Genomic DNA, 27,456 nt, shown 5'->3' with positions numbered 1-27,456 from the left:
TGTGTGCGTGGGCGCGTGTGCCAAGGCAGACACTGCTATTTTGGAGCATGTCGCTTTTGTTTTTCTTCTTCTTCTTTTCCAGTGCATTCGTGGCCTTGGTCCTTTTTTGTTCATCTTTCTCTCGATTTGTTGCTTTTTCTTTTTTTTTTTTTTCCCCTATCTTTCTTGTCTCTCTTCTCGCTCTCCGGTGGTGCATCTTCTGCGATACAGTTTCACGTTTGAGAATGACGGACTTTATCTTGTTTGTTGTTTTCCCCTTACATCCCGTCCACTATTATTCTCCGCTCTCCCCCTACTACTCCTAGTGCTTTGACAGGTTTGTCCATTTCTTTTATTGCATGCGCTGCTAGATAGTTTTGTCTATCCGCTTCGCTCCGTTAGGCTTTGTTACTTGGTGTCTTATCTCTATCTCTCCCGTTAGAACCGTCGTGGCGGGCGTCTGTCTTTGTGCTCCGTCTAGGGTTAACCTAAACCGAGCTTACGTTCAGTGCTAGGGTTAGTAATTCTCGAATTCTCGGATTGTTATCTGTAGTGCTTTGAGTATTGCACATTAATATTGTATTTGTTTGCTTACTTGTGACAACTAAAAACAGCTTGGCAAGTGATGGTATGCCCGTAGCATAGTTGGTTCATGTCAGAGTGTCAATGACCTTCCTCTAAGCCTCGCAGAAGGCTTTGAACGTCACAAACTCGTCGTCTTCATTACCCTCAGACTCTAGGATGAGCTCGGCCGATGCGCCCACAAAATACACATATCCAGCCTCTACAGGCTCCGTCTTAGGCCCCACACTAATCTTGCCTCTGCCCGATGTGCAAATGACTACACTAGGGCCATCAATAGCCTCGAACGTAGCCTTGGCACCACTGCCGTTCAGCTTGGTGCGAATTACAGCAAATTCTTCAATAGGGGGGTCGTAAAGCATCACGCTGCTGCCGCTAGAGTAGCCCGTACGATTCAATGTGGCGTAAGGGTACTCGGTCGGCACCATCTTCTGCTGGTCAATGGGGGCGAAGTTGTACGTCAGCATATCAACCAGCGTGGTCACGTCCTTGAATTTGGGCGTGAATCCTGCACGGACCACGTTGTCTGATGCTGCCATGCACTCTACAATGTCGCCGGAAACATAGGCATGGATGTCGTCGGCCACCAAAAACAGAGCCTCACCTGGCTGAAGCGTGACAAAGTTGAGGAAAAACAGGACAAAGATGCCCACATCGACGCCAAATTCACCATGAGTCCGCGTGATCAGTTCGGCCAGCACAGCTCCTGAAGTGGAAGCGACACCGCCAGCCGCAAACTGCTCACCCTGTGTCTTGGCCAGCTCAACCAGCTTGGCTGTCAGAGGAGCCAATACTTCATCATTAGTTGATGCAGCCATGGCAGCACCAAAGATTTTCTGAAGTTGCTTCTTGCTCTCTGCAACCTGCACTTCAGACGGCTCCTCAGGCTGAGCCTTTGCGTTTGCAATGAAGGCTGCCGCTGCCTCCTCTCCGACCAGAGTCCGGAAAGGCGCAACGTTCTCGAGGAAGTGCACAATTTCGGCCAAAGGACGGAAGCCGCACAGGCCCTCAAATGGGGTCACAGCAATAGCCATTTCTGGTTTGTGGTTATCATCGGGGTAGTGTGCGGGGTCGCGGGCGTGCAGGATCTCGGCCAGTTTCTTGTTAGGGTGGGCCTGGATGGACAGTGCCTTGTTGATACTAAGGATCTTGAACAGGAACGGCAGCTTAGAACCAAACTTGTCGGCAATAGTCTTGGACAGAAGCGCCTCATTCCCCTCGACTAGCTCGAGGAGCGTACGGCCAGTCTGTACATCACGCGAAGGGTTGGAAGGGTGAGTGCCCATCCAGAGCTTCACGTGGGAGGAAGGGCAAAAGAGAAGAGAAATCTAGTCAGCAGGGGCACACCTCCTGGTTATAGCTGCGCCAGACACTTACCTCGGCATACGGCTTGTCCTCCTGCACAGTGAAGCCCTCGGCCGGTGTTGCAGCCGCATACTTGGCTGCAGCAGAGTTAGAGCCAAACTTGCCCCACTCGTACGAGTTGACACCACACTGCAGGCGAATCAAAGGAACAGGCAGCATTGTTGTGATAACGGTCAATATGAAGAAGGCGAAGAGGACGAGAAATATAAAAGGAGAGACCCGGGGTAACAAAATCAGCCAATTGTCGCTTTCAGTGTCAATGAAGCATTGAACTTTGAGAAGCCCCACCATAGCTTAGGGGAGCTTCTCTTCTAGCAATAGAAAAACAAAGAGCCAATCAAAAACACTGGATCTGCCACCTGTGCCTCCACTTCTTCGTCTCTATCAGCAACCTGGTTGGTGGGGCAGAAGTGGGGCGGATCGTTTTGTGGACGAGCCAGACAATGATGTAGTCACGTGATTTGATCAACGTCACTCTATCACTTTTAGTGCAGGCGCTGTGAGGATCGCCTTAGAACAGCTATCAGATAGTCAAGCGTATAGCTATTAAGATATCGAATTAGTCGTACAACGGCGCTTGTGTATATTCCCCCCGCTGTATTTTATTCCTTCTACGCCCATCTCATCCGGGCGACTCAACCTCGCCAATCGCCTTGTTTTAGGCCTTTCTACCTCAGCGTTGTCTCGCGTCATCCCAGCCTCATTCACCCTTTATCTTTATCTCATCCACCACCTCCCCCTACAAATGTCACAGCGCAATCGCAGCGGTCGTGGCTCAGCACGCAACAATGGCGCTAGTCACGGCGAGGAGGTCTCACTCTGGGAACTATGCCGAGAAAAAATCAACGAAAGCATTACACTAGTCAATGAGGACAACGCCAACCTAGACAAGATTCTAGCTCTTGACTCGCAAGCCGCCGAAGAGTTGCGCAAGGATTCCCAGCCAGCCTACCGCACACTGGCCAAAATGGAGGACTTGTGCCGGGCAGGCGTCAAGGCTGAAGACACAGCGTCAGCCCAAATCAAAAGCCTCATTGAGCAACTGACGATTTTGAGGGGCGTACAAAGCGCGAAGGAGCAAGCAGCCACAAGCGATGAAAAACCAACGTCGCTGGGGCCAACCTCGCGGGCCGGCGCGTCTCGGACGCGTGATCGGGAACGGGAGCGAGAACAAAGAGAACGAGAACGGGAACGGGAGCAGGAGAGGAAACGAGACCGAGACCATGAGCGGGAGCGCGAGAAGGAGCGGGAGCGAGATCGCACCGAGCGGGCAGAGCGGGAAAAAGAGCGAGAAAAAGACCGTGACAAGGACAGGTCCACGCCTGTGCCCACAGCTTTATCTGCCTCTGCTACTGGAGGAAACACAACTGTTGCTGCGGGCAGCAGTCTGTATGACTTTGAAGGAGGGACAGAGTCTCCTGTGCCAAGCCCAGTTGGCGGGCCAACCTCGCGCCGCGCCGAGCGTGCCGAACGGAATTCCCAGCGTGATAGCATCCCACCCGTGGAAGACGACCGCACACCCGGGCCCAGCGACAAAGGCAGCGGCACGCCCTCAGCCCATGGGGGTGCTGGTAGCGGCAGCGGGGTACGCGCCAAGCCGCATGTTTTTGCCAAGGGCGACGCGGTAGCCTTTAAGCCTAAAACAGCGCCTGGAGAATCGCCCTCAGACTGGATACTCGGAGAAGTCAAGGCAGTGCTAGGTGAAGGCAAGAGCCGGCGCTACAAGGTGCTTGACGTGGAACCTGAGCCCGAAGACGCCTCCTCACAGAAAGAATACCGCAGCAGCGCTAGCAGCATGATTCCAATCACGGCCGAAGCGGGGGTCAAGAGCCTGCCTGACTGGGAGCCGGGCAAGAAAGTGCTAGCCATGTATCCACAGACAACAACATTTTACTCTGCCGAAGTCATCAGTACTGCCGAGGGTGGCAAGGTAAACCTGCGGTTTGACGGGGAAAATGATTATACGACTATGCAGCAGGTGGAGCGGCGGTTCGTCATTGACTTCCGGGCATAGGACGATCGGACGACGGCATTGCAGAGAAAGGGCTGGTCTACAGAGACGGGAGGGTAGGGGGCGGGAGTACATTTGTTCACATGGCGTTTGGACTGCTTATTTGGCTGATTTATCTTGTGGGATTCTGTTTTTCTAGCCCGGTGGTTTGTTTATTATAACTTCATCTCTACATCTGCAAATGCGCCTTGAACGATACAAAAGAGTTGGAATCTCGACTGACTGAGCGAGGCAGGCAGAACGGGGAAGTGCTGGCAATCTGCCTACTATTACTACTCCTTTTGCGCAGACGTTACAGGGGCCTTTCAGTGCCTTTGGGCCCTGCTAGGCTCTGTAGCGGCTCAGCTAGGCTTCCTTACAGTGCGCAGTAGTCTACCGTGATTTGTGCCCCTTGCAGCTGAGAGGCTAGCTATACTGCGTTGAGACTAGTGCGTGCGCCACACTGCGCTGTCATTGGCCATGGACGCGTCCATGTTGGCCCATGACACAGTTTTTAATTGATTAATAGACACTGTAACTGCGGCAGGGCCCGAAGCTTTGATAAGGGGGAGGGGCTTCTATATTTTGGACGACTTATTGTTGGTTGGAACGAGAAACAGGGCCAGTCTTTGGTGGAAAGAAGCTCTGCCTTTTTCTCCCCTTTTTCCTATCATGAAACACGCTGTGGGCTTTTTTCTTCTGTGGCTAGGCCTCCTTTGAGTCCATTCTCCAACCAGGGCAGAGAATTGGCAGAAGCCTAGTGTGAGCTTCATCGAGACACTGAACCCCCTCGTTAAGGTTTGTGTCAATGCTTCTAACCCTAAAGCCAGGCTTTAACACAGAGCACAAAGCTTCTTCTCATCAGCGTATGAACAAGAAGGTCATCAAGCAAGTAAATGAGCCACCAAGTGAATCTTGTGCATTCCCGCTGTCTGCATCCCGTGTGCCATTGTTGAAAAATTGTCACATCTCTTCTTGCCTATGAATACGCTTCTCCATTTGGCCTCTACCCTTTTTCCTAGGCCTTTAGGGTTTTTTCTATCATAGAGGGGTTGTCTTTTAGCCGCCAAATTACTAACTACATCCTGTCGTGTTCTGCTCAACTTTTTGATATTGCCAAGATCCCCCTTTCTCTTACTGAGTTGAACCAACCCACCACCAACATTCGCAACTCCAACAGTGGAGCGACTCCCTTTTTTATCACGAGCTTTTTTTGCTTTCTTCTTCTTTTTTTTTCCATTTTTTTTCCGTTCATTTATTTCTTTTGCTTTTTCCCTTTCCCATTCCGGGAGCGTGCGCGTCTTCTTTCTCATCACGGGCTTTGCTATCACTACCAACTGATTGACCTGGCCGACTGATACTATATACGCAGCTACGCGCAAACCATATCGCCTTCGCACACCCGTCTCTGTCTCTCGTTCTCTCACTCTCGCACTCTCTCTCACGGATACCAATACCCTATCCACAACCTCCCTCTCTTGTCCTTCACCATGGGCGGCCAACTCTCCAAAATGATGGCCAGGATCTTTGGATCCAAGGAAATGCGCCTTCTGATGCTCGGCCTTGATGCTGCTGGAAAGACTACTATTCTGTACAAGCTCAAGCTGGGCCAGGACGTCACCACCATCCCCACTGTCGGCTTCAATGTCGAAACCGTAACGTACAAGAATGTCAAGTTCAATGTGTGGGATGTCGGCGGCCAGGACAAAATCCGTCCGCTGTGGCGACACTACTTTAGCGGTAAGATATGTCCTTTTCCCTCTCCCTCTCTTACCCTCGTTCTGCCCGTGTATAAATAGGCCCAGTCACTAACCGTCCTCTTCTCTCTGCAGGCACTCAGGGTCTTATTTTCGTCATCGACTCATCCGATCGCGCACGAATGGAGGAAGCGCGTACCGAGCTGCACCGCATCATTAACGATCACGAGATGAAGGACAGTCTGCTCTTGGTCTTTGCTAACAAGCAGGATCTTCCCGAGGCCATGACCCCGCAGGATGTCACCGAGTGTCTGCAGCTGGCTAAACTCAAGGACAAGGTGTGGTACGTCGTGCCGTCGTGCGCTACTACCGGCGAGGGTCTTCTAGAGGGGTTGGCGTGGCTGAGCAACAACATCAAAGCTCCGCCAGCGCCCGTCGCAAAGAAATGAAGGATGTGCTGATTTCTGTTGCTGTTGTCAAGAAGGGAAGCGGCTCTGCATCTCTGAAAAATGCCAGCCTCTCTCCCAAGGTACTGTACTTTGTCGGTACTCTGCTGTGCTCTACTGGGCCCGGATTGGACTAGACTCCCAACTGTCCCCTTGTTTGTCTGCATGTCTGCCTACTTACATCCTGCTCACAACTCTCGGTTTTTCTCCTGTCTTGTTTTTATACCCCCTTTTCATTTTATCTTCTTCTCTCCCTCTTCGCTTTATTATACTGTCTTTCTAATCTATGTAATGCGGTCAATGAAAGTCGTTTGTCAACAGTAACATCAACATGCTCTCGTTCTTGTTTTTTTTTTTTTTTTTTTGATATATGCCCATGATTCTCTTATCCATCCATGTCTTAGTCCGCCTTGATATGCGTATGTCTCTTGGCTTGGTGTCTCGTGCCCCGTCGTGTCTCTTGGGGGCATGATTACCCTGGTCGTCTGCCTGTGCTTCTTGCCCAACAAACCATGAATGCATGCACCCCAATTACATACATACCTGTTTTCTGACTGCCAGTCTGCGTCATACTATAGCCCTACCTACACACGGCTATACGCTAGAAATAGGGAGAAAATAAAGAAGGAAAGGATGAGGGCGCTGTAGAGCCGATCCCATTTTAGCTGTCCCCTCCCCTCCCCCCTCTCTAATTGACGTTGTATTTTGGGCTTCCACACTGCCCCTCCCCTCTATATCCAATAGCTTCCAGCGCTCGGCCTTTAGTAAAAATCACTCTTTGAGACGTTTGCTCGCGCGCCCCAAAGAATCGTCATGGAGGCCTGACCGCTTCGACCCAGGCATACTCCCATTCGTACGCATTTCGTCATCGGGACTGATGCGTCGCAGTGGGTACTCGTTCTTAAGACCCTCAAAGCAGCTCGCCACTAACCGGTCGCCCGACGAGAAGAACGGGTGCTGTAATGCCTGTGCAGCCGTTAGTCTGCGCTGTGGATCGTACTCCAGCAGGCCGGCGAGCAATCTATACCCTTCGGCACCTAGAGACACCAGCGGACACGGCGTGCCCGAAGAACTGGAGGCGGCTGGCGTGTTGCCACCATTGATGGTCTGCATGTACCATTTTTCCAGTAGTGACGTGTTAGGCATCTTGTTGTAGTGATGGTGATGTGGATGCATTAAAAGCGAGAGCGACCCTGCTTCCGGCATGGCACCGACTAGTGGCCAGCGGTCGCGGGTTGGCATGCCCATGATATCGACAATCTTCTGCATTTGACTGCGCTGGAAAGGCACTGTCTTTTTGCTATCCATCTTGGCCTCTTCTCCCTTGAATATTGGCCGCAGAGACAGCAGCTCGGCAAAGATACACCCCACCGCCCACATGTCGATTGGGGGGCCGTAGTGATGTGAGCCAAGAATGAGTTCTGGTGCACGGTACCAAATAGTTACTACTACTTTGTCGCCACTAAAGAGACTGTGAAGCGGCTTGCTAAACTGCCGGGCTAAGCCAAGGTCGCCTATTTTGACTTCCCCGCTGCTTGAAACCATGATATTTGCGGGTTTCAGATCTCTGTGCAGGATCCAGTTTGTGTGGAGATATAAACAGCCGTTCAGCAGTTGGAACATGATGCTTTTAATAGCTGTGGGCATAATAGGCCGTCGTGGGTGTTGTGTGTGATGGTGGATAATTTGGAGCAGGTCGTGTTCGCAGAACTCAAAGACTATGTATATGCACTTGGGCTCGAGGATGATCTCAATGAGCTTGACAACGTTGGCGTGGCGCAGTTCCGTGCATAGCGACATTTCGCGGATTGCTGATTGTGAAATTCCTGTGTACGCGAGCTGTTCACCCTCTTTGTCGGGTTTGAACTTCTTGATGGCAAACTCGCCAGGCCGTCCGCTACGGTCTGTGGCCTTATACACACGGCCGTATGTACCACTGCTAATGAAGCCCATGATCTTGTACTTGTCGCGGACGCGATACCGGGGCTGATATGGTTGGGGGCCCATGTTGCGGCTCGGAGCTGGTACAAACGTTGAAGATAGGTTAGTATAGTATAGTATTGCGGTAGTTGAGAAACAATGAAAAGATGGCGCCTTTTTTACTGTTTTTTTGTTCTTTGAGGAAACGCGGAAGGGAAGGGAAATGATGTATACTTGTTCTGCATTGCATCATGGCTAAAATAACTTACTTTCAAAGGATGCCTGGACTGTGCGCTTCAAGGCATTTGTCCGCCCTGAGCCGGGGCCAGAAGCACCTGAAGCTGAGGATGGGTTCGTCAGGCTCATATTCTGCGAAGCCAAGACAAGCCCAAGAAGGGCTAAACAGATTGGAGATAATAGCGAGGGAAAGAGAAGGGGGAGGAGAGGAAGGCTAGAGACTGAGTTTACACGTCTAACAAAAACTTGGGCTGTCAAGCTAGATTGGCTTGTGCTATCGTGGGTATGTGTGTAGCCAGCCGGCCGTAGACTCTTTAATGGGATACTGGGTCGAAAGCAAACGAGAGACAGTCAAACAGTGAGGGAAGCTGGTGTAGGTATAGTTGATGATTTTGTATGAGGTCTATATAGTATATAAAGCGCCTTGGAAGGGCAGCGAAGAACTAGTCAGGCGCTAATTTTATTCGGGTTTATTGGTCGTACTTTATTTCGTGCTCTCTGTCCCGAGATCATTCCGCGCGTTGGATCTTGGTGATGACGATTTGGTCTTCCAGGATTATGTGGCGTTTCTTGAATTTACATGTGGCGTATGGCTCAGCCACAACTACCAACGACTGATAACATGTACATGTACACAATCTGACAACAGGAAAGAAAATGGGAGGCTTACAACAACCTTGCAACATGGACAGCTACAGAAACTAGAAGAAAAAAAAGTAAAAAAAAAAGAGAAGATAACAAAAGAAAACGAACTACAAAACCCCCCGAGGCCGGTCTCTGGACAAGTTGATAGTCATGTCTGCAATGTGAACTTGACAATAAACTACTAACACCATACTGTTTCTCTCTTTACCTCGGGCCCAACTTCTCCAGCACACGGACGCCCTGCTCCTCCCATTCCTGCTTCGTCACCCACATGTTCTCCTTGTCTGCCATGATGTTGGCCAGCACTGCTCCGCCCAGGAACACCATGTGGCGTCGTCTTGGAGGGTCTTCTATCCGGACCTTGAATTTACTGAGGCGTTCGGGATTGCCGCCCAGCACGCGCGTCAGCCACAGCTGCTTTATCTCTTTCTCCAATCTTGAGGGTAGACCGGGATACATGCTGCTACCACCCGAAAGCACAATCGCCTTGTACAGCGACGACCGGACGTCCACATCGGCTGATTGGATGGTGTTGAATAGGAACTCAGCCATACCTGGCTGCTCACAGTCAACCAGATGGGGCTGGAACAGACATTCAGGTGCTTCAAAACGCTCGCTACCAACGCGGATGACACGGCCGTCGGGAAGAGTGTAGCTTTGCACCAGAGTGGTGGTGTCTTCAGACAGGCGTTTGTCTAGCTCTAGATCGTAAGAAACGTAGCAGAACTTCTCCTTGATCTGGCGCACCGTTTCGAAATCAGCAGTGCGGTTGAGCGCATAGCCGCGGCGAGTCAAGAGGTTGATTAAGTTGCGAGTGACATCGCGGCCAGCAACATCCAGACGGCGGGTCAGATGGTTGAGCACAACAGATTCATAGACGGGGACAATATGGGTCACACCGTCACCAGAGTCGACAACAACACCAGAGGAAAGACCTGCGGGAGAAATATGGAGTTAGCTCGCGTGTTTAGGCCGCATAGAAAGAAGTCCGGTATACTTGAGGTGGTGTGGTGCTATAGTAGGGAAAAGTCGAATGGGAAGCTAAGAATGGAAAATAAAAAGGAGGGGAAAAGAAACCCACCCTGCGCATATAGAGCTAGCACGGCCTGGATCGCGACGTAAACACCGCCAAAGCCGTAGCGCTCAAACATGACTTCGCACATTTGCTCGCGGTTCTTCAAGGGGTTCATGGGCGGCTCAGTCAGCAAAATCTTGCGCCCTCTAGGATCGACCTTCATTTTCTCGAAAAAGGTGTAGTCCCATAGGTGCTGCATATCGTCCCACTTCTTGACGATACCGTTTTCCATTGGGTAACTGATTTGGAGCATAGTGCGGGCAGCAGCGGCCTCGTCACCACACATGATATCCTTAATGACGATGTCATCGTCGCCCTTTTCTTCTGTACGCAGAATCGGCCGCCCGACAATAGAAGGGTACTGGAATTCGGGGAAGTTTTGGGCGGCATAGCCGACTTTGAGGAAACCGGTTCCTCCGTCGAGCACTGTAGTAGTGAAGATATAAAGCGGTCAGCCAGATCCGTCCGAGTTCAAAATAGGCAGTAGGGGATAGTAGCATGTAAGCAAGATGCAGGAATAGCGAGGAAGCCGCGAAGGCCGGCATTCGAGGTAATTCCACCATTGAATTGGCTTGCTTGGTAGTGAAAGAGAGACAGTGTTATGCGTACCAATGGGGGCGGTCATGGCGGATAGCTAGGCTTAACAATAAATAGGAACAAGAGCCCAATTCAAAAAGAATCAAATAGCACAGGAGGGGCCACGCTATACGATGTTCGATGGATAGCAATTGCAAGGTCGATGTGATTTAGTCGGCCGCAAGCTGAGCTGAGCTTAACTAGGCTTAGAGATTGGTTGGCACTTCCAGGCTGAAGTTGATGATGTCCAATGGATCCGGGTGGGTGGCAGGCAGCTGTCTGATGTGTATTGGCGGCTGCCTGGCAGCTCGAATGAAGGTGGACTCAGGTTTGTTTGATGACGATGGCAGCTTCCGAAGCTTGATGAATGAAAGGCAAACAGGCATCAAGCGAAAAGAGCGGGCTGTGTTGAGGTATTGAGAGAGAGGAGGAAGGCTGGTGGGGTTTGGGACAGCTAACAGGTAAGCGCTACGGGGAGAGCCCCTGTATTAAGCCTGTGTTAGGCCCTGTATTTTATGCTGTAGTTTTAGATAAGCTATAATAATGTATTTTTGAAGGTAGTTCCCGCCTTGTAAAGCATAGCTTCAGCCCGCCCCACATGCTTACAGGAGCTCTGGGGTCACGTGTTATTGCTGTACTGAGACAACCCTAGTAGCACGTCACCATACCATGATCTAATCTAACCTTCTCGATTGCCTGACTACTGAGAGTCTTGACGACTATAAAACTGTTGTCTAATGACAAGAATTACAACAGAAACTCTCGAACATTCTCATTGCTGCAATATACCTTACACAATACCCATTATCCAGCCCCGTAATTATGAAGCTCCTTGTTTTAAACCCTAACTCCTCACAGCACATGAGCAAGGGCGCCAAAAAGGTCCTCGATGCTCATGCTGCCTCTCTCGCAGTGAGTTCTGCACTTATGAATCTGGCCCGAGCTTCTTTCTGACCCCATATTCTTAGAATACTACTGCCGAAGTCTCAATTTATACCGCACCGAAAACCAGCCCTGCAAGCATAGACGACGATGAGGGGATAGAAGCGAGCTGCGAGGCCGTACAAGCTGACATCTCCTGTAGGGCTTCGTACTTACAAAGCTTTGATGCGATCCTGATAGCGTGCTTCAGTGTGAATCCCCTCGTAGGAGAAATATCCGAGCTTGCTAACAAGGACCGTACTCAAAAGGCTCCTGTAACTGGCATCTTTGAGGCAAGCGTCTTGGACGCTCATCGCCGGGCTATAGCTGCTCACTCTACAAGTGCCTCTGACGAAAAGCGTGAAATCCCACGTTGGGGAATCATCACTACGGGGAAGTTTTGGGAAAAACATCTTGCGGAGGGAGTGGCCAACTATCTTCAAGTTGAACCAGACCAGAATCCTTACTTTGCGGGTGTCTTCTCCACGGGCCTTAATGCGGGCGACTTCCACAACATAGACCCAGATACAGTTGAGCAGCGGTTGTGTCAGGCAGTGGAGAGGCTGCTGGATGTTGGCAATGTGCAGTCGATTGTCATGGGATGTGCGGGGATGGCTGGACTTGAAGACATCATTCGATCAGCCATCGCAAGAAAATATGGCGACAAAAGCAAAGATGTAGTGATTATCGATGGGCTCAAGTCAGGCTTGACGGAGCTAGCCGCCATTGTTGAGGCGCAGAAATAAGTGAAAAAAATAAACAGCTCGCGAGGAGCAATATTTGGAAATGCACAAACAAGCTTCGATCATGTTATAAAAATACCAAGAGTAAATCATACGCAAAGAAAACAAAGGCTACGGAACCAGTAAAAATACGGAAAGTATGAATCGTGTTTGCTGTTTTTATACAGATATTCAATCAAGACGGCGGGTGCGCCCCCAAACCTCGTCAGCGTTGCGCTTGCCCTTCGTTTCCGGCACGTAGGAAAGCACAAAGAGGAACACTAGGACACTCAGTCCGCCAAACACGTAGTATATCCAACCAGCTCCCCCCAGAAGATCGTTCAGAAAGCTGTTCGCAATGGGGAAAAACTGCGCAATCAAGAAAGTTGAGATGTAGTTGGAGCCCAGAGCCCAGCTTTGGGCAGCACCTACGGCTTCCTGGTTGACCAGTTCGGATGCCATGATGAAAGGGACAGGGCCCAAGCCGACAGCGAAGAAGCCGACAAAGCCAAGGACAGCAAAGGCTGAAAGATACTTCATTCCCATCTGAATGGAGAATGCAAGGAGGACGGAACTGGTGCCCTGGCCGGCAATAGAGAGGAGGAGACATTTGCGACGGCCCAGTTTGTCGGGAAGAGGAGAGCAGGCAACAGTTGTACCGAGGTTAACAAGCGAGATGATGATGCTAAGTAATGCGGAGCTCATAGGAAGCATGTCGTTCAGCAGAGACACTGAGTACATGATGATGCTGTTGATTCCACATAGTTGCTGGCCGGTGGCAATGCCTACACAGGCAACAATACCTCGGAAGGCATCGGGATCTTGGAGAACCTCCAGGAAACCTAGATGGGCTGCATCCGTATGGGATCCCGAGTTAGGGGATGCCATGGGGGGAGAAAGCAGTCCTTCTTGCTCTGCATTTATATCGGCGGCCGCATCGTGATCCTTCCACGCTGCCACCTCGTCTGAAATATCTGCGAGTGGGCCGCCGCGAATACGCTGGAGATTGCGCCGTGCAACATCAAAGCGGCCTTGACTAGCAAGCCAAGCAGGGCTTTCAGGAACGACAGACAGACCAAAAATATGTACAAACCCAAGAATAACACCAGAGCCAAGAATCCAGCGCCATGCGTTGCCATACGAGAAGAAATACCCCTCGACCTGGGTAACGAGAATGCCCACGTTGATCATGACCTGGGTTGATGTTCCAAACAAGCCACGGGAAGCTGGGGGAGCGACTTCACTGACGTACAGAGGGACGATGACGGTAGAAGCACCAGCACCCAGTCCACCAATAAAGCGGCCAATAACCAACATCCCAACGCCGCCAGCAAAGGTCTCGAATACGGCACCAAGAAGAAAGCAGATACCAGTAATGCGCATGGCCAATCGACGGCCAAACTTGGAGGTGAGTGGACCTGCGGCAAGGGCGCCAGTTAGGCCGCCAATGGTGAAAATGGAGGAAATAGTAGCAAAGGCAGCCTCAGACATGGGGATACAGTCAGGGAGTAAAACATTGCTGTTGTCGGCTGTCGAGTCGCTGGACCGGGAGAACCAGCGGTTGACCTTGGACGCAAGGGCGGCGACAGGTTTCGACTTGCACGTGATGACATCTTGAGGGGCGTTGAGTTCGGCCTGATGGAGATTAGCAGAGGGCTATGAACACATGTTACACCTCAAAACATGGGCATAGAGGCTTTCAACCACCAGCTCTTGTAACTTACAATATGGAAGCCAAACTGTAGTGGGCCCAAAGCAGCTAGGAACACTATGATGATTACATATACGCTAGCACCGCCTAAGCGAGACGGGGACGTGGCCATCGTGAGACGACGAAAGAGCAGGAAGGTCTAGAGAAAGGCAAGAGGACAATATGGAAGAAAAGAAGGAGACTCCTTGGTACACAAGAGCCGGTACGTCCCTTGAAGAGAGGGAGGTATGCCTTTTTTCTTCTTTTCGAAGGTGAGAGAAGAAAAGAAAAAGGATCAGTTAATTAATCCAAAAATACGTAGAATTATAAGAGGCTTTAAATCATTGTCCAAGTTCCAGCCAAAAGCTCGAGTTCGGTATGTGCTTAAAGTGGGTCTCGGTAGTAGGTCACCCTTACCAAATTTGTGGAGAGTGGCTTTCGGTGAGATTAGCATTTACAGAGGCTTTATTGGCCAGTGACCGAGATTACCTAAGAACGGGGTTCCTCATTCTTCCCTGTTTCCATCGAAGCTTGAGCGAAGGGTTACGAGAGTTTGGTTTGACCTCGAAGCTGAGTCTATTGTACTTCCGATATTTCTACCGTCCGGCTTCTCGAAACCCCCACGAAATACACCATGACGTCTCCTTCGGAATCTGCCGAGCCTGCTCGCCGTAAGACTATACCATATCGCACGCCCGGCTAGCCTTCTACTCCGAACCCTCCACACTAGCGGGAAGCGGAGGCTAGAGTCTTGCTCAGGCCGAGTGATCCAGGCCTCTGGCCATTTACACCCTATGTATTATCCAAAATTGCATTGCTAACACTCTGGGAAACACAATAGGCGCGACCCGCGAGGAAATGCGCGAGGCTCGACTGCCTCTAGCCTACCGTGATAGCTGTGCGCATTTGCTGATTCCCCTGAACCGCTGCCGCTACGATACGTACTATCTGCCCTGGAAATGCGAGGTATGCTATACGCGTGGCTACATTCCTATGTCTAATTCACGTCATGGCTCAAGGAGCCTAAGGCTATAAGACATAGGTCTTGGCTTGCATTAGAGAACTAAAAGTCATTGGCCTCCAACTAACGTTCATCCTCTCAACATATAGGATGAGCGCCATTCGTATGAAAAGTGCCAATATCTCGAGTTTAAGAAGCGTGTCGCCAAGATGGACGAGCTGCGTGCTGCCAAGGACGGAGCCCGGAGTAACTAAAGATGCTAGGCTTCTATGTACCCACAAAGCCAAATGTCGCCGCTAGGCTACGCGGCCCTCTTCGCCAAGTCTAAGCGTGCTGCATAAGACACGCTCAACTTCTACCGAGCCTAGCTGAGAAGAACAGGAACCAGTGTCGGGAGACCATGGCCGCTTTTCCTTGGTTCATGAAGCCTGCCCATTGTGGACGAATTACAAGAAACAGAAAGAACTGCGTAGCACAGCACAGCACAGCACAGCATTATCATACAGAGAAGCATACACAGATACAGAGTTGTTTAGAACCTGACCTTGATGAATGTATTCACACAAATCACAATAGCTTCCAGTTTGAGTGAGAGAATGGAGTGTCATTGCACACATTGAGTAGCATGCGAAAGCATCTGGGGTGATGTGCCCGTCTATTTGTACTGTAGCGTACTTAGAACCGCTGTCACCACCTGCTATGGCTTGACTGGTAGGCGGAGGCTAGGAGCAGATAGGTCTAAAGTTGGTCAAGCCTAGCAGCTTTGATTGGAAAAGGGGTTCTTGCTTTTTATATCCACGGTACCGTAGAGGGATTTCAAAATAAGAGTAGCGTATTTCTATGAAATAGTAGGACGAAAGAGCTGGGTTCTGGCTATCACATGTGAAATGGACTAGCATTTAGACCATTGCATATCTTCGGGCGGAAGAGACACGAGACATCATTAGGGTTAGACAGGGTTGCCACCGTTCAAGTAGGAATAGGGCCTCGGTGATAAACGGTACGACAACGCGCGCGGCACTTTTTTTAACCCTTCTTCACTTTAACATTAAATTACAGACACCATGTACGATTTATAAACCTTAGCTAAGAGCCCGGGGTTGGCATTGGGATTCCTGAACAGGTCAGGAGCAGCAGTAGGCTTAGAGGACTCGGTTGTTTTTGGCCTTGAGCTGAGACGATGAACTTCTCTTGATGCTTATTAGTAATATATGCATTTCCATCTTAGTCATAGACAAAATATTGGCTAATTTTCCTCATGGTGACAGTGGGAAGGTGAGTGGGTGTTTCGGGACGTGCACTAGATTTGGACTTGGAATCGGATTTGGAGATGGCCATGATTGAACTGGCAACTATAGCTAATGAGCTAATAGACAGAAGTAAGCCCTTTTAGTCTTGTTTTCTTCTATTTCTTCTTCTTCCTTTATTTTTCAGCAGCCATTTTGTGGACATCTACTTGTGTGTTGTTGCCTTGTTCTTTAATTCTTTTTTTTTCTCTTCCTCTTTTTTGTCACCCCTCCTTTGTTTAGCCCCCTCCTCGGCCCCTCGCCTGTGCTGCCACTAAATTCCACTGTATCTTGTCCGATTAATTGAAGTCACATGACAATGCCACAGCCAGAAGAATCCCCTAAGGCTGCCGCCGCCGCCGCCACCGCCGCCGCCGCTGCCGCTGCTCCTGACATTAGCAGCGGAGCCGACGTTGGATCCGAAGCATCACCCACAATCGCCCAGCTTCCCTCGTTCTACTCACCGCGCGCCGCCGCCGCCCTGAGCCTGCGGGCTGATTCACCCGACGAAATCTCGCTCAGCGATACTGCTGCTGCGGCTTTCATTGCGCCCCGCGATGCGCCACCCGCCTCCGTCCTGTCACCATCCTTTACCCCCCCGCAAACCCCTGGCTCACATACCCCACGCCCCGATGCCGCCCCACGATCGGTACCAGTTGATAGCGCAGACCCCAAGGGCGGATGCGGCAACAAACGGCCGCGGCTGTTGGAGACGCTGCCCGAAGTCAAGTGCTTGGTGCGGGCGCGCATTCCTACAACGGCTGGTACGGAAATGTTCCTACATTTGTATTCCAACAACGCCGACAACAAGGAGCATCTGGCCATTGTCTTTGGGCCGAACATCAGAAGCAAGAGTCTGGACGCGGTCGTGCCAGGGGAGACAGAGATGGACCGCATGGTTAGAGGAGCATACACAGGGCGTTTGTTTCCAGGGCGAACAACTAGCGGGATGGTGAAATCTAGTGGTAAGGAAGAATCTCCCACTGCAGAAACTACACCAAGGCAAAAGGCCGAAATCCCATTGGTGCGTATACACTCAGAATGCTATACTGGCGAAACCGCCTGGTCGGCTCGCTGTGACTGTGGCGAGCAGCTGGACGAAGCTGCCCGACTCATGTCTCTGCCATCTAATAGCGCTGGGGGAATCATCATCTACTTGCGTCAAGAAGGTCGCGGAATTGGCCTCGGCGAGAAGCTCAAAGCGTACAATTTGCAAGATTTGGGCTCGGATACGGTTGAGGCAAACCTGATCCTCCGCCACCCCGCCGATGCTCGTAGTTACGGCCTTGCCACGGCAATGTTGATGGATTTGGGCCAGACTGAGGTCAAGCTACTGACTAATAACCCCGACAAGATCCGTGCAATTGAAGGCCCTAACAGAGAAGTTGTGGTCAAGGAGCGCGTGAGCATGGTGCCGCTGTCCTGGAAAGGGCGCGGCGGCTTCCGAAGCCAAGAGGTCGAGGGGTACTTGAAAACAAAGGTACGTCGGTTCAAAAAAGCAGCAGAAAACTGGACCTCATTTGGCTATATGCTATGCAATACTAACACAGGCTTGCAGATCGAGAAGATGGGGCATATGCTAGATTTAGGCTCCATGCCACGATGAGAAATGATTCAAGAGGATGAAGATAGGCGGGCCAGTGGAAAAAGCCACTGAACTTCTAGTTGAGATGATATATACACTTGAATCGTCCTTTTACTTACTCGCTGCCGGGGTAGCGCGTGCTGTATTCTTATAAATATATTTGCTACTTTTGCTTCGTTCGTTTGCTGCTTGCCATGAATCTCGCGCTCGCTACTTGATAGCACATGCATATAGTGATAGTGACACACCCCCGCTAATAAAAAAAGGACCCATTAAAAAATTCCCTTGTGCATTTTCCGAGTCGCGTCCTCAACTTTGGCAACTGCGACGTGCGATTTTTCGGCAGCAGCCTTGTTCGGGGTTTCGTCACACCTTCCCATTCTTGCTATCCGGGACTTGATGCTAAAAGCGACGCTGAGAGATCTGGGTCGACACATAGCTGGACAGGCTGTATTTGCTCCACGACATAACCCCCCCCCCCCCCCCGGCTAACTGACCAACATCTTCGCATCGTGGGGATTATTCCTCTCTATAGGCTGTGTCGCATTCAAGTCTCGACCTCGACCGCACGCTAGCCTACGGCCCTCTTCTACCTAATAACCTACCCTTTCCCTAAAGCCCTCTCTTATACCGCCATGAGGCTCCGGCTAGTTGTTCGTCGTGCCGCTGCGCCAGATTCACGACTTTTATGGAATGTCCCTGATCAGGTTGATTATCCCGTATCACAACTGACGGCTCAAGTACATACCGTGCTTCCACTGTATTCTGAGGCAGACCCATCATCAACACTTGAGGACTTCGTCGTCGAGCTGATCGACAAGAACGGTGGCTCGTTTGAGTGCTTGCACTTCCAGCAAATCACTGATGTTTTGAAGGAGGATGACCAAGTATTGTAAGTGGATATATATTATGGGCTATCTAAAAGCTGTTCAGCTTTTCTAACTGTGCAATTTTCTCCATCCACAGAATCCGGCCCTTGCGCCAAGATGAACTCTATGCCCGCGAAATCACTGGGCGTATGTATTTCGAAGACGGCGGGTCCACGGTAGTTGATGGCGTTTCGTACGGCGCCTTGCAGTCCATATCGATGTATCCCGCTCTTGATGAAGGCTCGCATCCGCATCCACGGGCGCCAAAACGAAGACGGACTTCATATCTCAATGCCAGTGAAGTCGAAACCAGCACACCCGCCCGCTTGATGGCTCCTACTAGACCACTGTCCAGTACTTCATCCAACCACCCATCTAGCCTGTCAAAGCCTAGCCATGCGGTGGGTAAAAATCAGCAGCAATTTGTCTCCGAGAATATTCAAATAAACCCACATTTCCAGTCCCCTTCTCACCCGACAAACCTCCACAACCAAGTCATGAAGAAAGGCCCCAAGATTATGTGCCGACCCCCCTCGCCACCGCAAGCCAAGCAATCAGTAGTGAGAAGCGCAACTAAAGTCACATCTTCGGTACTCTCCCGATCGCCTTCTTCCCCTGTAGCTCTTAAGAAGCCCCATAAAAGCACTAAGCATGTAGATGCCTTGATACCCTTCGAAACCCAGCAAAACGAGATACAAGAAGCCTCAGTGCTCTCTGATTCCGATGGGCCTCCCGAGGAAGTCTCTTCCAAGGCCCCGCCTAGCCCGCTCAGGGCGCGCCAGATTGAAAAGGTGTCCGCTGATACTTTCGATGTTCAGACCGAGCGCCAGGGCCTTTCTTCAAAAGGCACTGCATCCTCAGATTCCAAAAAGAGCCAGGGACGAAGTCCTCGGCCTCGGAGCTTAACAGAAAACAAGGCCAACTCTAAATCTAAAGACGGAGATGAGGATAAGGATAGTTCAGATAGCAGCTCTGATGAAAGCTCAAGCTCGGGTAATTCTTCAGACGCCAGTGATGAGCCAGTGGCAAAGCCCGTCAAGAATAAAGCAACCCCTGTGACGCGGAGTAAGATCGCAGTTAGCTTAAGCTCAGACTCGGACTCATCATCTTCAGATTGCTCGTCGGATTCCTCATCAGACTCCTCATCGGACTCTTCAGACTCGGATTCCTCTGATTCTGACTCGAACTCCGACTCTTCAGGCGCCGATGAAGCAATACGCAGGAAGTCAGCTCTTTCTAAGTGCAACAGAGCGCCCACCAAGGCCGCACATGCCACTGTTGCTTCTACTACTGCTTCTGCTTGCCAGGCTCCCACGTCGGACGCTCTGATATCTAGGCCTGGTAAGACTAAAACCCAGAAGCGCAATGAACGTCGGAGGCTTTTCCTCAAGGCCCGCCGTCAAGGCCAGGCCCAAACGGTAGTAAAAGAGAAGGACAATACTGCCGATGAACTTGAGAAGCGTCGCCAGGCTCTACTTAGATCGCTATCTGGATATGAAGATCTCGTGCCTGAAACCGAGCCCTGGTCACAGCCTAGCCCCGAGGCCCTGTCTCAAAAGTCCCAACCTACCCTTGAGCCCAAGTCCCAGACTCAGGATGTTCCCCAAAAGAAGTCTAGTGATACACGTGATTATGACAGCTGGAGGGGTAAAATAAATCTCCGTGCTGTAGAATGTGTCAGGGAAAATATGGACCTTGGAGAGCCACCCTTCCCCTTCGTTCAACGTTGGTACCGCACACAGAATGCTTCACACGGCAAGCGGAAACGCCGAGACTGGGATGAACAGGCTACTGAGGACCAGCTGCCATATGACGACGCCGATGTTGAAGAGAGCTACTATGCCAACAGTAGTACAGCACATTACTACAACGAGTCTCAAAACTACCATGGCTACAATGATGATATGCTAGACTCGGCAACACAGTTGCCACCACCTCAGGATGATATCCCCGAACCACCTGAAGATCTGTCTACACTGCCCAAGCTTCAGCCTGGACAGGCAAAAAAGGACATGATCATCACATACCAGAAGTGGATTCTGTCCGCGGCCACCAACTGGGAGCCGGTAGTTGCTAACGTAGCCGCCATCATCCTTAAAGTCCACGAAGATGACTCGCTGGTTCTCCGCCTGTCATATCGCGACCGGCAAAAAGAACACCCTGAAAAGGAGTACGACCAGGCTACCGGCCAGCGAATCTACCGCGGGTTTGAGGCGCCGGACGATGAAGATGATGAGAGCAATGATTCTGAGACCCTGACGTTTGCAGAGCTGATACAACCACTCATACTCGTGGACCCCGATGCTCATGCTGACAAAGACCAAGTTGATGTTGACGGTACGTTTCATGAAGCTGTACTCAAGACGCAGCTATGCGAGCAAACCTTGCTTGCGCAGAATGTGAACGATGACCAGAAGTCCGACACGCGCAAATCGTGTTCAAGTGCAGAACTAGGGGCCGAAGCAGAACAGGACGTCTCCTACGAACCACCGTTCCTGTCCCCTCCCCCAACTTCGGCCAGCAAAGGACTTACGGATTCCCAGTCGCACCTCGAACCCAAACCCACACAAGATACCCGTCAGACTATGGTTGCTGATTTCTCTTCTCAGGTGGAAATTAACTCCAAAGTTGACAAAACCAGCTCTTTGAAGCGGTCGCCACACCGTAAATCCAGCCATGATCATCCCGATACACAGAAAGCCGGCCAATACACGGACCACCGGGTCTTGTCCGATAGAGACGCCATTGCCACAGGACCCATTTCTGTTACGCCCGTAGTGGGCTCCCCAGGCCGCCAAAGCAGCGAGGGCGACATGGAAGCCAGCCCAGAACAAGCCACGATTTACGATGAAGCCCAAGAAGATGTTGTACACTCGGCAGATCTATCAGAAGACTCTGATGGTCACATTCCTGATCCGCAGAACCCTCACTAACATGGCATAGCCTGCCCAACCCAATGGACGGCAAGATGTGAAGAATCAGCAATGGTCCCAATAGGCACCTCAAGAGGTTATAGTCTTGACTGCAATTTCCCCTACATAGACAACAAATTATTTCTGTTTATCATAGCACGATTAGTCCTGCAATATTAGCCAATTTTTGAATGTTCAACAGTTCACCACAGTGCGCTATCCAGTTTCGAGGTACAAAATCATGGGGTGTTTCCTAAGTTTTTTTTTTGCTTAATTGTTATTTTTGTTTTTTCGTTTTTAGCAGACGCTTTCTCCAGCGATCCAGCATCTTCCCTATCCCTCCAGATCCTTAGGAAGTCCTGTATAAAAAGACAAATGATTCGCTTCTTCTATCATATACAACGTCATTAGGGGCCCGAGATGAGATGTCGGAAACAACCTATGCTTTTATGATCTCTGCTTGGCCTAAAACCCCACATTTGAAAAAAAAGAAAAACCTTCGTTCCCGACATATATTCCGAAACCACCCATTGAAGAAAAAGAGGAATGAAGAGAGATCGTGGAGAAGACGAACCACACAGGAAGGAAATAAAGAGGACATCAAGCGCCCATCGTTTATTTCTCCTTCTTGGCCTTGGCGCCCTTGGTCTTGGCAGTGCCACGAAGGGTCTTCTGGCGGTTCTTGCGCTGCTTGCCTGTTCGAGAAATAATACGTTAGCGATTGAAGCAAAACAATAGAATAGAAAAAAGAGCCGAGCCAGTTGCTGACCCCACAGGGTAATGATAGCAGCAATAAGGGGGACAGAGTATAAGAAAGCCTCTTGTCTTCCCGGGGGAGAAGACAGGAGACAAAAGCCCTTCTCGACTCGTCTGTTACAGCCACCACCCAGACAACTAGCAGTTTTAGTAGCAGCCACTGGAGCATACTGTTCGCTGTCAAAGACGCCAAACGGTACACAACGTAGCCACACAAACTACCAGGCGCCTGTTGGTGGCAGTGGAAGTGGCAGAGAGAACGAGGATAGCACTTACGCTGTTGCCGGGAAGCACGCTCGATCTTGGTGGCCATGCCGACGCGGATGAGGCGGTAGCGGGGCTCGAACTTGGTCATGGCCTCAGGAGAGTCGTAGACCAGGGCAAAGCCAGTAGTCTTGCCACCACCGAACTGGGTGCGCAGACCGAAGACCGAGACACGGTCCTTGGTGGCCTTGTACAGAGTGGCCAGCTTCTCGCGGAGCTCATCCTTAGAGATGTTGGCACGGTTGGGGTGCAGGATGTCACTGTAAGGCAAAGCATGTTAGACTATGGGATTCCGGTTGGCAAAGTTTCTAATGTGCTTTCTACGGGTTGTGTGTGCATCTACGAGGGGATGTTGGAGAGCATGGCCGGTATCAACGTCGTCCTTGTCGATTCGAGGAAGTTGCGGTCGAGTTTTTGTAGAATGCAGTCGAAGAATGATTGTCGGAAGGTAGTAATCGATAGAAACTTGGAATGTTTACTCGTTCGATTCGAATCGGTTCCCTCTTGGGCACGCTTGCAACAAGAGTCTCGTAGAGATGCACACACCAACCATACAAAGCAAAGTAAATGAATACAAAAGCGAAAGAAAGGAAAGAAAAACTCACACAACCATCTGCTTGCGACCCAGCAGGGGGTTGCGGATGAACTTGCGGGTGCGCAGAGTGACGGGAGTATCGACGTCGGCCATTTTTGCGGTGTGTGATTTGCAAAGAAGAAATTCAGGACATGAGAGGGAGGGGACAAATGAACCGTGATACTTTTCTTCGAGCCAAGACAACACGCTCAAAAATGTTAATGTGGAGACTTGGATCACGCCCCACTTGGGAATTTTGCATCCATGGGTAAATTGGTGCGAAGCTGAGTCAGCAAGCCCTATCAGGATGCACATGTGGCTGGAAGCAGAAACTAGGAAAAACAAACCAACACATTTTTGGGACTGTGGCGCTTATACAGTTCAGCCACACAGAGACATACTACTGCAAACAACGGCCATACTCTTCTAGAGTCACGATAACAACTTCTAGAGCAACGATGGACCAGAATAGCAGCTCATTCCAGGTCCAGCGATTCTGCCGCCAGTACTTCCAGCTAGAGAGAGAGCTTGATTTCCCTACAGCGGAATATCTTCGGGATGAAGAAGTACAGAGAAAAATCTCTTTCTGCATCAACGATCCACTACGTTCACATTCCGGCCCCCCGCCCCGGTATAAACTACGAGCTATAAAAGAACTCGTCTCCCGGATTGAAGCCAGTATCAATGATTGGGATAAATATGTTCGTTTTCATTTTCTGGGCATGATGCTGTAGAACGGCTTGTTGCTAACTGTGCTTCGGGCCAGGGCGTAAACGAAGATTTTATGGAGGCTTTGGCTGAGATGATGGCAGCACCACTACCATCACAGGATGTCGAGGCTCAAAAACGTTCATACGTAACATATCATTTATCGGAACTACAAAATGCTGCGCAAGGTCCAGAGCCGGCTATCACACTCCTTGAGTCCCGGTCCCTAATTTCCCAAGCAGGAACAACTGGCTTACGGACATGGGAAGCTGCCCTGCACCTAGGAAACTATCTTTGCAATAACGATAGTGACATTCGAGGCCAATATGTACTTGAGCTTGGAGCTGGGACCGGTTATCTCTCTATCCTAGCCATAAAGCATCTCGGTGCCCAAAGAGTCATAGCCACTGATGGCTCAGACGAAGTTATCAATCTTCTATCCGATAACTTCTATCTCAATGGACTCCAAGACAATCGAGACCTTGTAGCTACGGCTCTCCTCTGGGGTCATTCCATTCCAAAGCCTGAAGAAACAGAATGGGGCCGACTCAGCCCCATAGACACTGTGATTGGCGCCGACATCACGTATGATCAGCGTGTGATTCCAAGTCTAGTAGCGACGATCACTGAGCTTCGTGTGCACTTCCCGGATCTGAAAATCATTATTAGCGCCACACAGAGAAACGAGGAGACTTTCCAGACGTTTGTCGGCGTCTGCAGAAATTCAGGGTTCAACGTCGAGTTCATGACATACGCTGGGACCCTTCCCGCACAGCAAACTGGCCCATTCTATAACACCACTGTGCCCATTCACATTGTCAGGCTAAATTAATTAAACTCATGCAAACAAAACTGTTTGTTTAGAAACCATGGCATGTGCCAGTATTAGGGGTATATTACTTTTTTCTGCCTCCATTACATCATTCTTTTGATACATATATGTACAACACACCGTTGTCTTTTAGTCATTCTTGCCAACAGCGACGCCCCAGAAGTATGCAGCCCAAGAGCCCAACACCATAAAGCCTAGGCCAATGAGCAGGTTCTTGCTAAGAAGAGTGTTCCGGCGCATATTTGCTGGCGACTCAAAAGACTCATGCAACTTAAGCAGGAGATCGCCATTTGCGAGACGCTTCTTGCGGCTCCACTGTAGGCGTCCAAGGGTATCAGTTGCATAACCAAGAACAAGCAGACCAATAGCAACGACCACAGATGCGGCAGCCAGGAATACGTACGCAATAACAACGCGGTCATAAGTATCATCTGGCGTGTGGTCCTGAATTACTCCAGTGATAATGCGAACCAGAATGTTCATGCTGTTGTTAACAGTAATTTTGACGGCATAGCCCGAGCCAAAAACTTCCTGGTACCACATGGAAGTCCGAATGCCGTCAATAATTGCTGTGGGGCCAAAGGATACGGCGACAGCGTAAATGCCGAAAGAGGCAGCAGTTCCGGAGACAGTATCACCCCAGGCCACCATGCACATAGATAGAAGCATTCCGAGACCACAGACAAACATTATTGTCAGACGCTGGCCATAAACATCGATAAAAAGACCGATGATGGGCACGAAGAAGAAGCCCAGATACTGCGACATGGAAGAGTACCATCCCGCTGTGACCTCGGAAATCTTGAAGCGCTGCTGTGCTAACTCGGTCGAGTTTTGTGAGAAGATGATGGCCGTCGAGGTCTGGAACATGGAGAATAAAATAACACTCCAAAACGGCCAAGGCAAACGCACGACCTTGTCCAGCTCCCAATTCTTGTTCTTCTCTGTCAGCTTCTCGCCAGTAGCAGGGTCGCGGATTCCAGTATAACGCTTCTCACACCATTTAGAGAACCAGTAGAAGACGCTTGTGGCAATGTTGGTGAAGATGTTGATAAAGACAGCGGTCCAGTAGACCCAGGCAAAGTCACCAGTGCTCTTGGCAATAGGATTGGCAGTAGCCTTTCCGACAAAGGCGCCAATCTTTCCAATTCCCAGCTCAAGGCCCAGAGTAGAGGCAAAGCCATGCGATGGGGGGAACCAAGATGAAAAGACCTTGAACTGGGCGACCTGGGTGGCCGTGTCACCGAGAGACTGAATGACATAAGCAGCAATCATAAACTTGTAGCTGCGCACCTGAGCAGCAGCTGCAACAAGAACGGCGCCAATAGTATAGGCTATATTGCCCCAAAGCATGGCGCCTATAATTCGCATGGAACAATTTTAGTATCTGGTCTGAGCTAGGAAGGGGCAAGAGAATAAACTTACGGGCTCCGCCCATGCGATCCGTCACGATACCGGTCAACAGCATCAACGCCGTCTTGATAAAGTCGTCACTTGCCTCAAGAGCTGAGTACTGGGCGTTGTTGATTTTTAGCTCCTATAGCAATATGTTAGTGATGCGGCCTTGCAGCGTAGTATTCCATGAGTAAGGAGTCCAAACCCACCTTTTTCAAGGTCTTTTTCATAGCCGAGGTCAGGCCACTACTCCAATGGGAGCCAAAGCCCACCAGTGTAATTAGAATAATGGCCGAGATCTTCATCTTCCATGGCACCTGGTCAGACATGACACTGGCCGGCCGCGATGATACACTAGGAGTGATCTGGTCCAAACCAACAATGACCTTTTCCGACGAGCTGTTCTTTTCATGGTCTGACTCGGACTGCACGATGGCAGTATCACAAGACGTGACGTTCATCTTTGGAGAGGTCAGGACCGAGGAGAGAGACAAGGAGGTGGATGGTATGTGATCTGATAAGATGGATGTCAGGGAAGCAATAGGTAGAAACAAGGAGAGAACAACTAACAAGGACCACCGAGAGGCCTACGCTCCCCCCCTTTATACTTCCCACCAGCCCGACCAAATCAATTCTAACATTCGCGATGGTAGAGGGCTGCAACTGATTGATAACCAAGCTAGCGAATTTCGGACAGCTTTTTCAGGATTCCCTTTCGTAATGACATGGCCCAAGTCCATTTTCAACGTGCCTTAGCGCCGGTCAAGGCAATAACCCGGGCATCCATAGCGCAGCAACTTCCCTTTTGGGGCACGAGTCCTTCTTTCGCCAGCTCATCCCAAACATATAAGGCCCTTAGGAAGCCTTCAGGAAGCCAGAATGCCACACTAGTCCATTTATCTTATCAGATCAAACGCAAAATCTGCATCAAGGCATGGGGGTACGTGAGCCTTTCACACGCTTATAAATTGAGCGGTAACGCACTAGCATACTTAGGCAATACAGTCTAGCAGAAGGGAAAAGACCGTTCTTCTTCCATTAGAGACTGATCTAGAACATGAATCACAAATACTATTCTCTCTGCTACTTTTTGTTGCGCAAATGGTTTTGTTGTTCGGCTGATTACGGGCTAAACAATTTGTCTAAGACAATATATATCACCAGTTCTCGAGAGCCTTCAGGTCTCGCAAAGTCAGACCGAGCATCGTTGTTGTTCAAGGCTGAATCGGTGATTCGTATAAAACTATGCTATTTGGTAATCCCCACAATCAAGCCCATGTGCAATGAATAGCCCAGTCGACGCAGACTCCCAGCAGAACATTCACAGACACAAAGCCCCATTAATTGTTACTAAGAGAAAGACATTCATTTCATCCATCTAGAATTTCAGGCATTTTTCTTAACCCCGTCCGTGAATCATATTAAACTACCCTCCATGGCTTTGTTAGCTGTCCGACAACCGGCGCCCA

The 27,456-nt window shown here is 50.3% G+C and overlaps 13 protein-coding genes across 13 annotated transcripts; 7 read left to right on the top strand and 6 right to left on the bottom strand.

The window, feature by feature from the left end:
- Positions 1-656: 656 nt before the first annotated feature.
- On the bottom strand, positions 657-2,085 carry HOO65_090287 (Mannose-6-phosphate isomerase; the record flags this gene model as incomplete). Its single annotated transcript, XM_071004528.1, has 2 exons — positions 657-1,889; positions 1,939-2,085. The coding sequence occupies 2 exons, from the start codon at positions 2,083-2,085 to the stop codon at positions 657-659; spliced, it is 1,380 nt and encodes a 459-aa protein (XP_070856173.1).
- Positions 2,086-2,671: 586 nt separating this feature from the next.
- On the top strand, positions 2,672-3,940 carry HOO65_090286 (SAGA-associated factor 29; the record flags this gene model as incomplete). The annotated part of the gene is made up of 1 exon (XM_071001674.1): positions 2,672-3,940. The coding sequence occupies one exon, from the start codon at positions 2,672-2,674 to the stop codon at positions 3,938-3,940; it is 1,269 nt and encodes a 422-aa protein (XP_070856172.1).
- Positions 3,941-5,406: 1,466 nt separating this feature from the next.
- HOO65_090285 (ADP-ribosylation factor 6) lies at positions 5,407-6,196 on the top strand (the record flags this gene model as incomplete). Its single annotated transcript, XM_071004601.1, has 3 exons — positions 5,407-5,656; positions 5,716-5,956; positions 6,034-6,196. The coding sequence occupies 3 exons, from the start codon at positions 5,407-5,409 to the stop codon at positions 6,194-6,196; spliced, it is 654 nt and encodes a 217-aa protein (XP_070856171.1).
- Positions 6,197-6,830: 634 nt separating this feature from the next.
- Positions 6,831-8,066, bottom strand: HOO65_090284 (Serine/threonine-protein kinase SSN3; the record flags this gene model as incomplete). The annotated part of the gene is made up of 1 exon (XM_071001673.1): positions 6,831-8,066. One exon carries the CDS (start codon positions 8,064-8,066, stop codon positions 6,831-6,833), a length of 1,236 nt encoding a protein of 411 aa, XP_070856170.1.
- A 999-nt stretch (positions 8,067-9,065) lies between these two features.
- Positions 9,066-10,561, bottom strand: HOO65_090283 (Actin-related protein 2; the record flags this gene model as incomplete). Its single annotated transcript, XM_071004520.1, has 3 exons — positions 9,066-9,796; positions 9,943-10,362; positions 10,546-10,561. The coding sequence occupies 3 exons, from the start codon at positions 10,559-10,561 to the stop codon at positions 9,066-9,068; spliced, it is 1,167 nt and encodes a 388-aa protein (XP_070856169.1).
- Positions 10,562-11,334: 773 nt separating this feature from the next.
- On the top strand, positions 11,335-12,179 carry HOO65_090282 (hydantoin racemase; the record flags this gene model as incomplete). The annotated part of the gene is made up of 3 exons (XM_071004590.1): positions 11,335-11,424; positions 11,481-11,592; positions 11,635-12,179. 3 exons carry the CDS (start codon positions 11,335-11,337, stop codon positions 12,177-12,179), a joined length of 747 nt encoding a protein of 248 aa, XP_070856168.1.
- A 168-nt stretch (positions 12,180-12,347) lies between these two features.
- Positions 12,348-13,978, bottom strand: HOO65_090281 (putative metabolite transport protein; the record flags this gene model as incomplete). The annotated part of the gene is made up of 2 exons (XM_071004507.1): positions 12,348-13,811; positions 13,880-13,978. 2 exons carry the CDS (start codon positions 13,976-13,978, stop codon positions 12,348-12,350), a joined length of 1,563 nt encoding a protein of 520 aa, XP_070856167.1.
- A 501-nt stretch (positions 13,979-14,479) lies between these two features.
- On the top strand, positions 14,480-15,147 carry HOO65_090280 (NADH dehydrogenase ubiquinone 1 beta subcomplex subunit 7; the record flags this gene model as incomplete). The annotated part of the gene is made up of 4 exons (XM_071004611.1): positions 14,480-14,516; positions 14,687-14,811; positions 14,956-15,052; positions 15,107-15,147. The coding sequence occupies 4 exons, from the start codon at positions 14,480-14,482 to the stop codon at positions 15,145-15,147; spliced, it is 300 nt and encodes a 99-aa protein (XP_070856166.1).
- A 1,264-nt stretch (positions 15,148-16,411) lies between these two features.
- Positions 16,412-17,698, top strand: HOO65_090279 (putative GTP cyclohydrolase-2; the record flags this gene model as incomplete). Its single annotated transcript, XM_071001672.1, has 1 exon — positions 16,412-17,698. The coding sequence occupies one exon, from the start codon at positions 16,412-16,414 to the stop codon at positions 17,696-17,698; it is 1,287 nt and encodes a 428-aa protein (XP_070856165.1).
- A 614-nt stretch (positions 17,699-18,312) lies between these two features.
- Positions 18,313-21,479, top strand: HOO65_090278 (putative GTP cyclohydrolase-2; the record flags this gene model as incomplete). Its single annotated transcript, XM_071004441.1, has 2 exons — positions 18,313-18,569; positions 18,644-21,479. The coding sequence occupies 2 exons, from the start codon at positions 18,313-18,315 to the stop codon at positions 21,477-21,479; spliced, it is 3,093 nt and encodes a 1,030-aa protein (XP_070856164.1).
- A 594-nt stretch (positions 21,480-22,073) lies between these two features.
- On the bottom strand, positions 22,074-23,166 carry HOO65_090277 (40S ribosomal protein eS24; the record flags this gene model as incomplete). Its single annotated transcript, XM_071004567.1, has 3 exons — positions 22,074-22,153; positions 22,491-22,738; positions 23,084-23,166. 3 exons carry the CDS (start codon positions 23,164-23,166, stop codon positions 22,074-22,076), a joined length of 411 nt encoding a protein of 136 aa, XP_070856163.1.
- A 344-nt stretch (positions 23,167-23,510) lies between these two features.
- HOO65_090276 (FAM86A protein) lies at positions 23,511-24,592 on the top strand (the record flags this gene model as incomplete). The annotated part of the gene is made up of 2 exons (XM_071004569.1): positions 23,511-23,618; positions 23,819-24,592. The coding sequence occupies 2 exons, from the start codon at positions 23,511-23,513 to the stop codon at positions 24,590-24,592; spliced, it is 882 nt and encodes a 293-aa protein (XP_070856162.1).
- Positions 24,593-24,721: 129 nt separating this feature from the next.
- On the bottom strand, positions 24,722-26,448 carry HOO65_090275 (Major facilitator superfamily domain-containing protein 1; the record flags this gene model as incomplete). The annotated part of the gene is made up of 3 exons (XM_071004499.1): positions 24,722-25,950; positions 26,018-26,129; positions 26,197-26,448. 3 exons carry the CDS (start codon positions 26,446-26,448, stop codon positions 24,722-24,724), a joined length of 1,593 nt encoding a protein of 530 aa, XP_070856161.1.
- Positions 26,449-27,456: the final 1,008 nt, after the last annotated feature.

Source organism: Ceratocystis lukuohia (assembly GCF_044167205.1).
Source record: "Ceratocystis lukuohia strain C4212 chromosome Unknown Supercontig9_pilon, whole genome shotgun sequence".
Taxonomy (NCBI): domain Eukaryota; kingdom Fungi; phylum Ascomycota; class Sordariomycetes; order Microascales; family Ceratocystidaceae; genus Ceratocystis; species Ceratocystis lukuohia.
The sequence above is the reverse complement of the archived record's forward strand: the minus strand, read 5'-3'. Positions and strand labels throughout refer to the sequence as shown.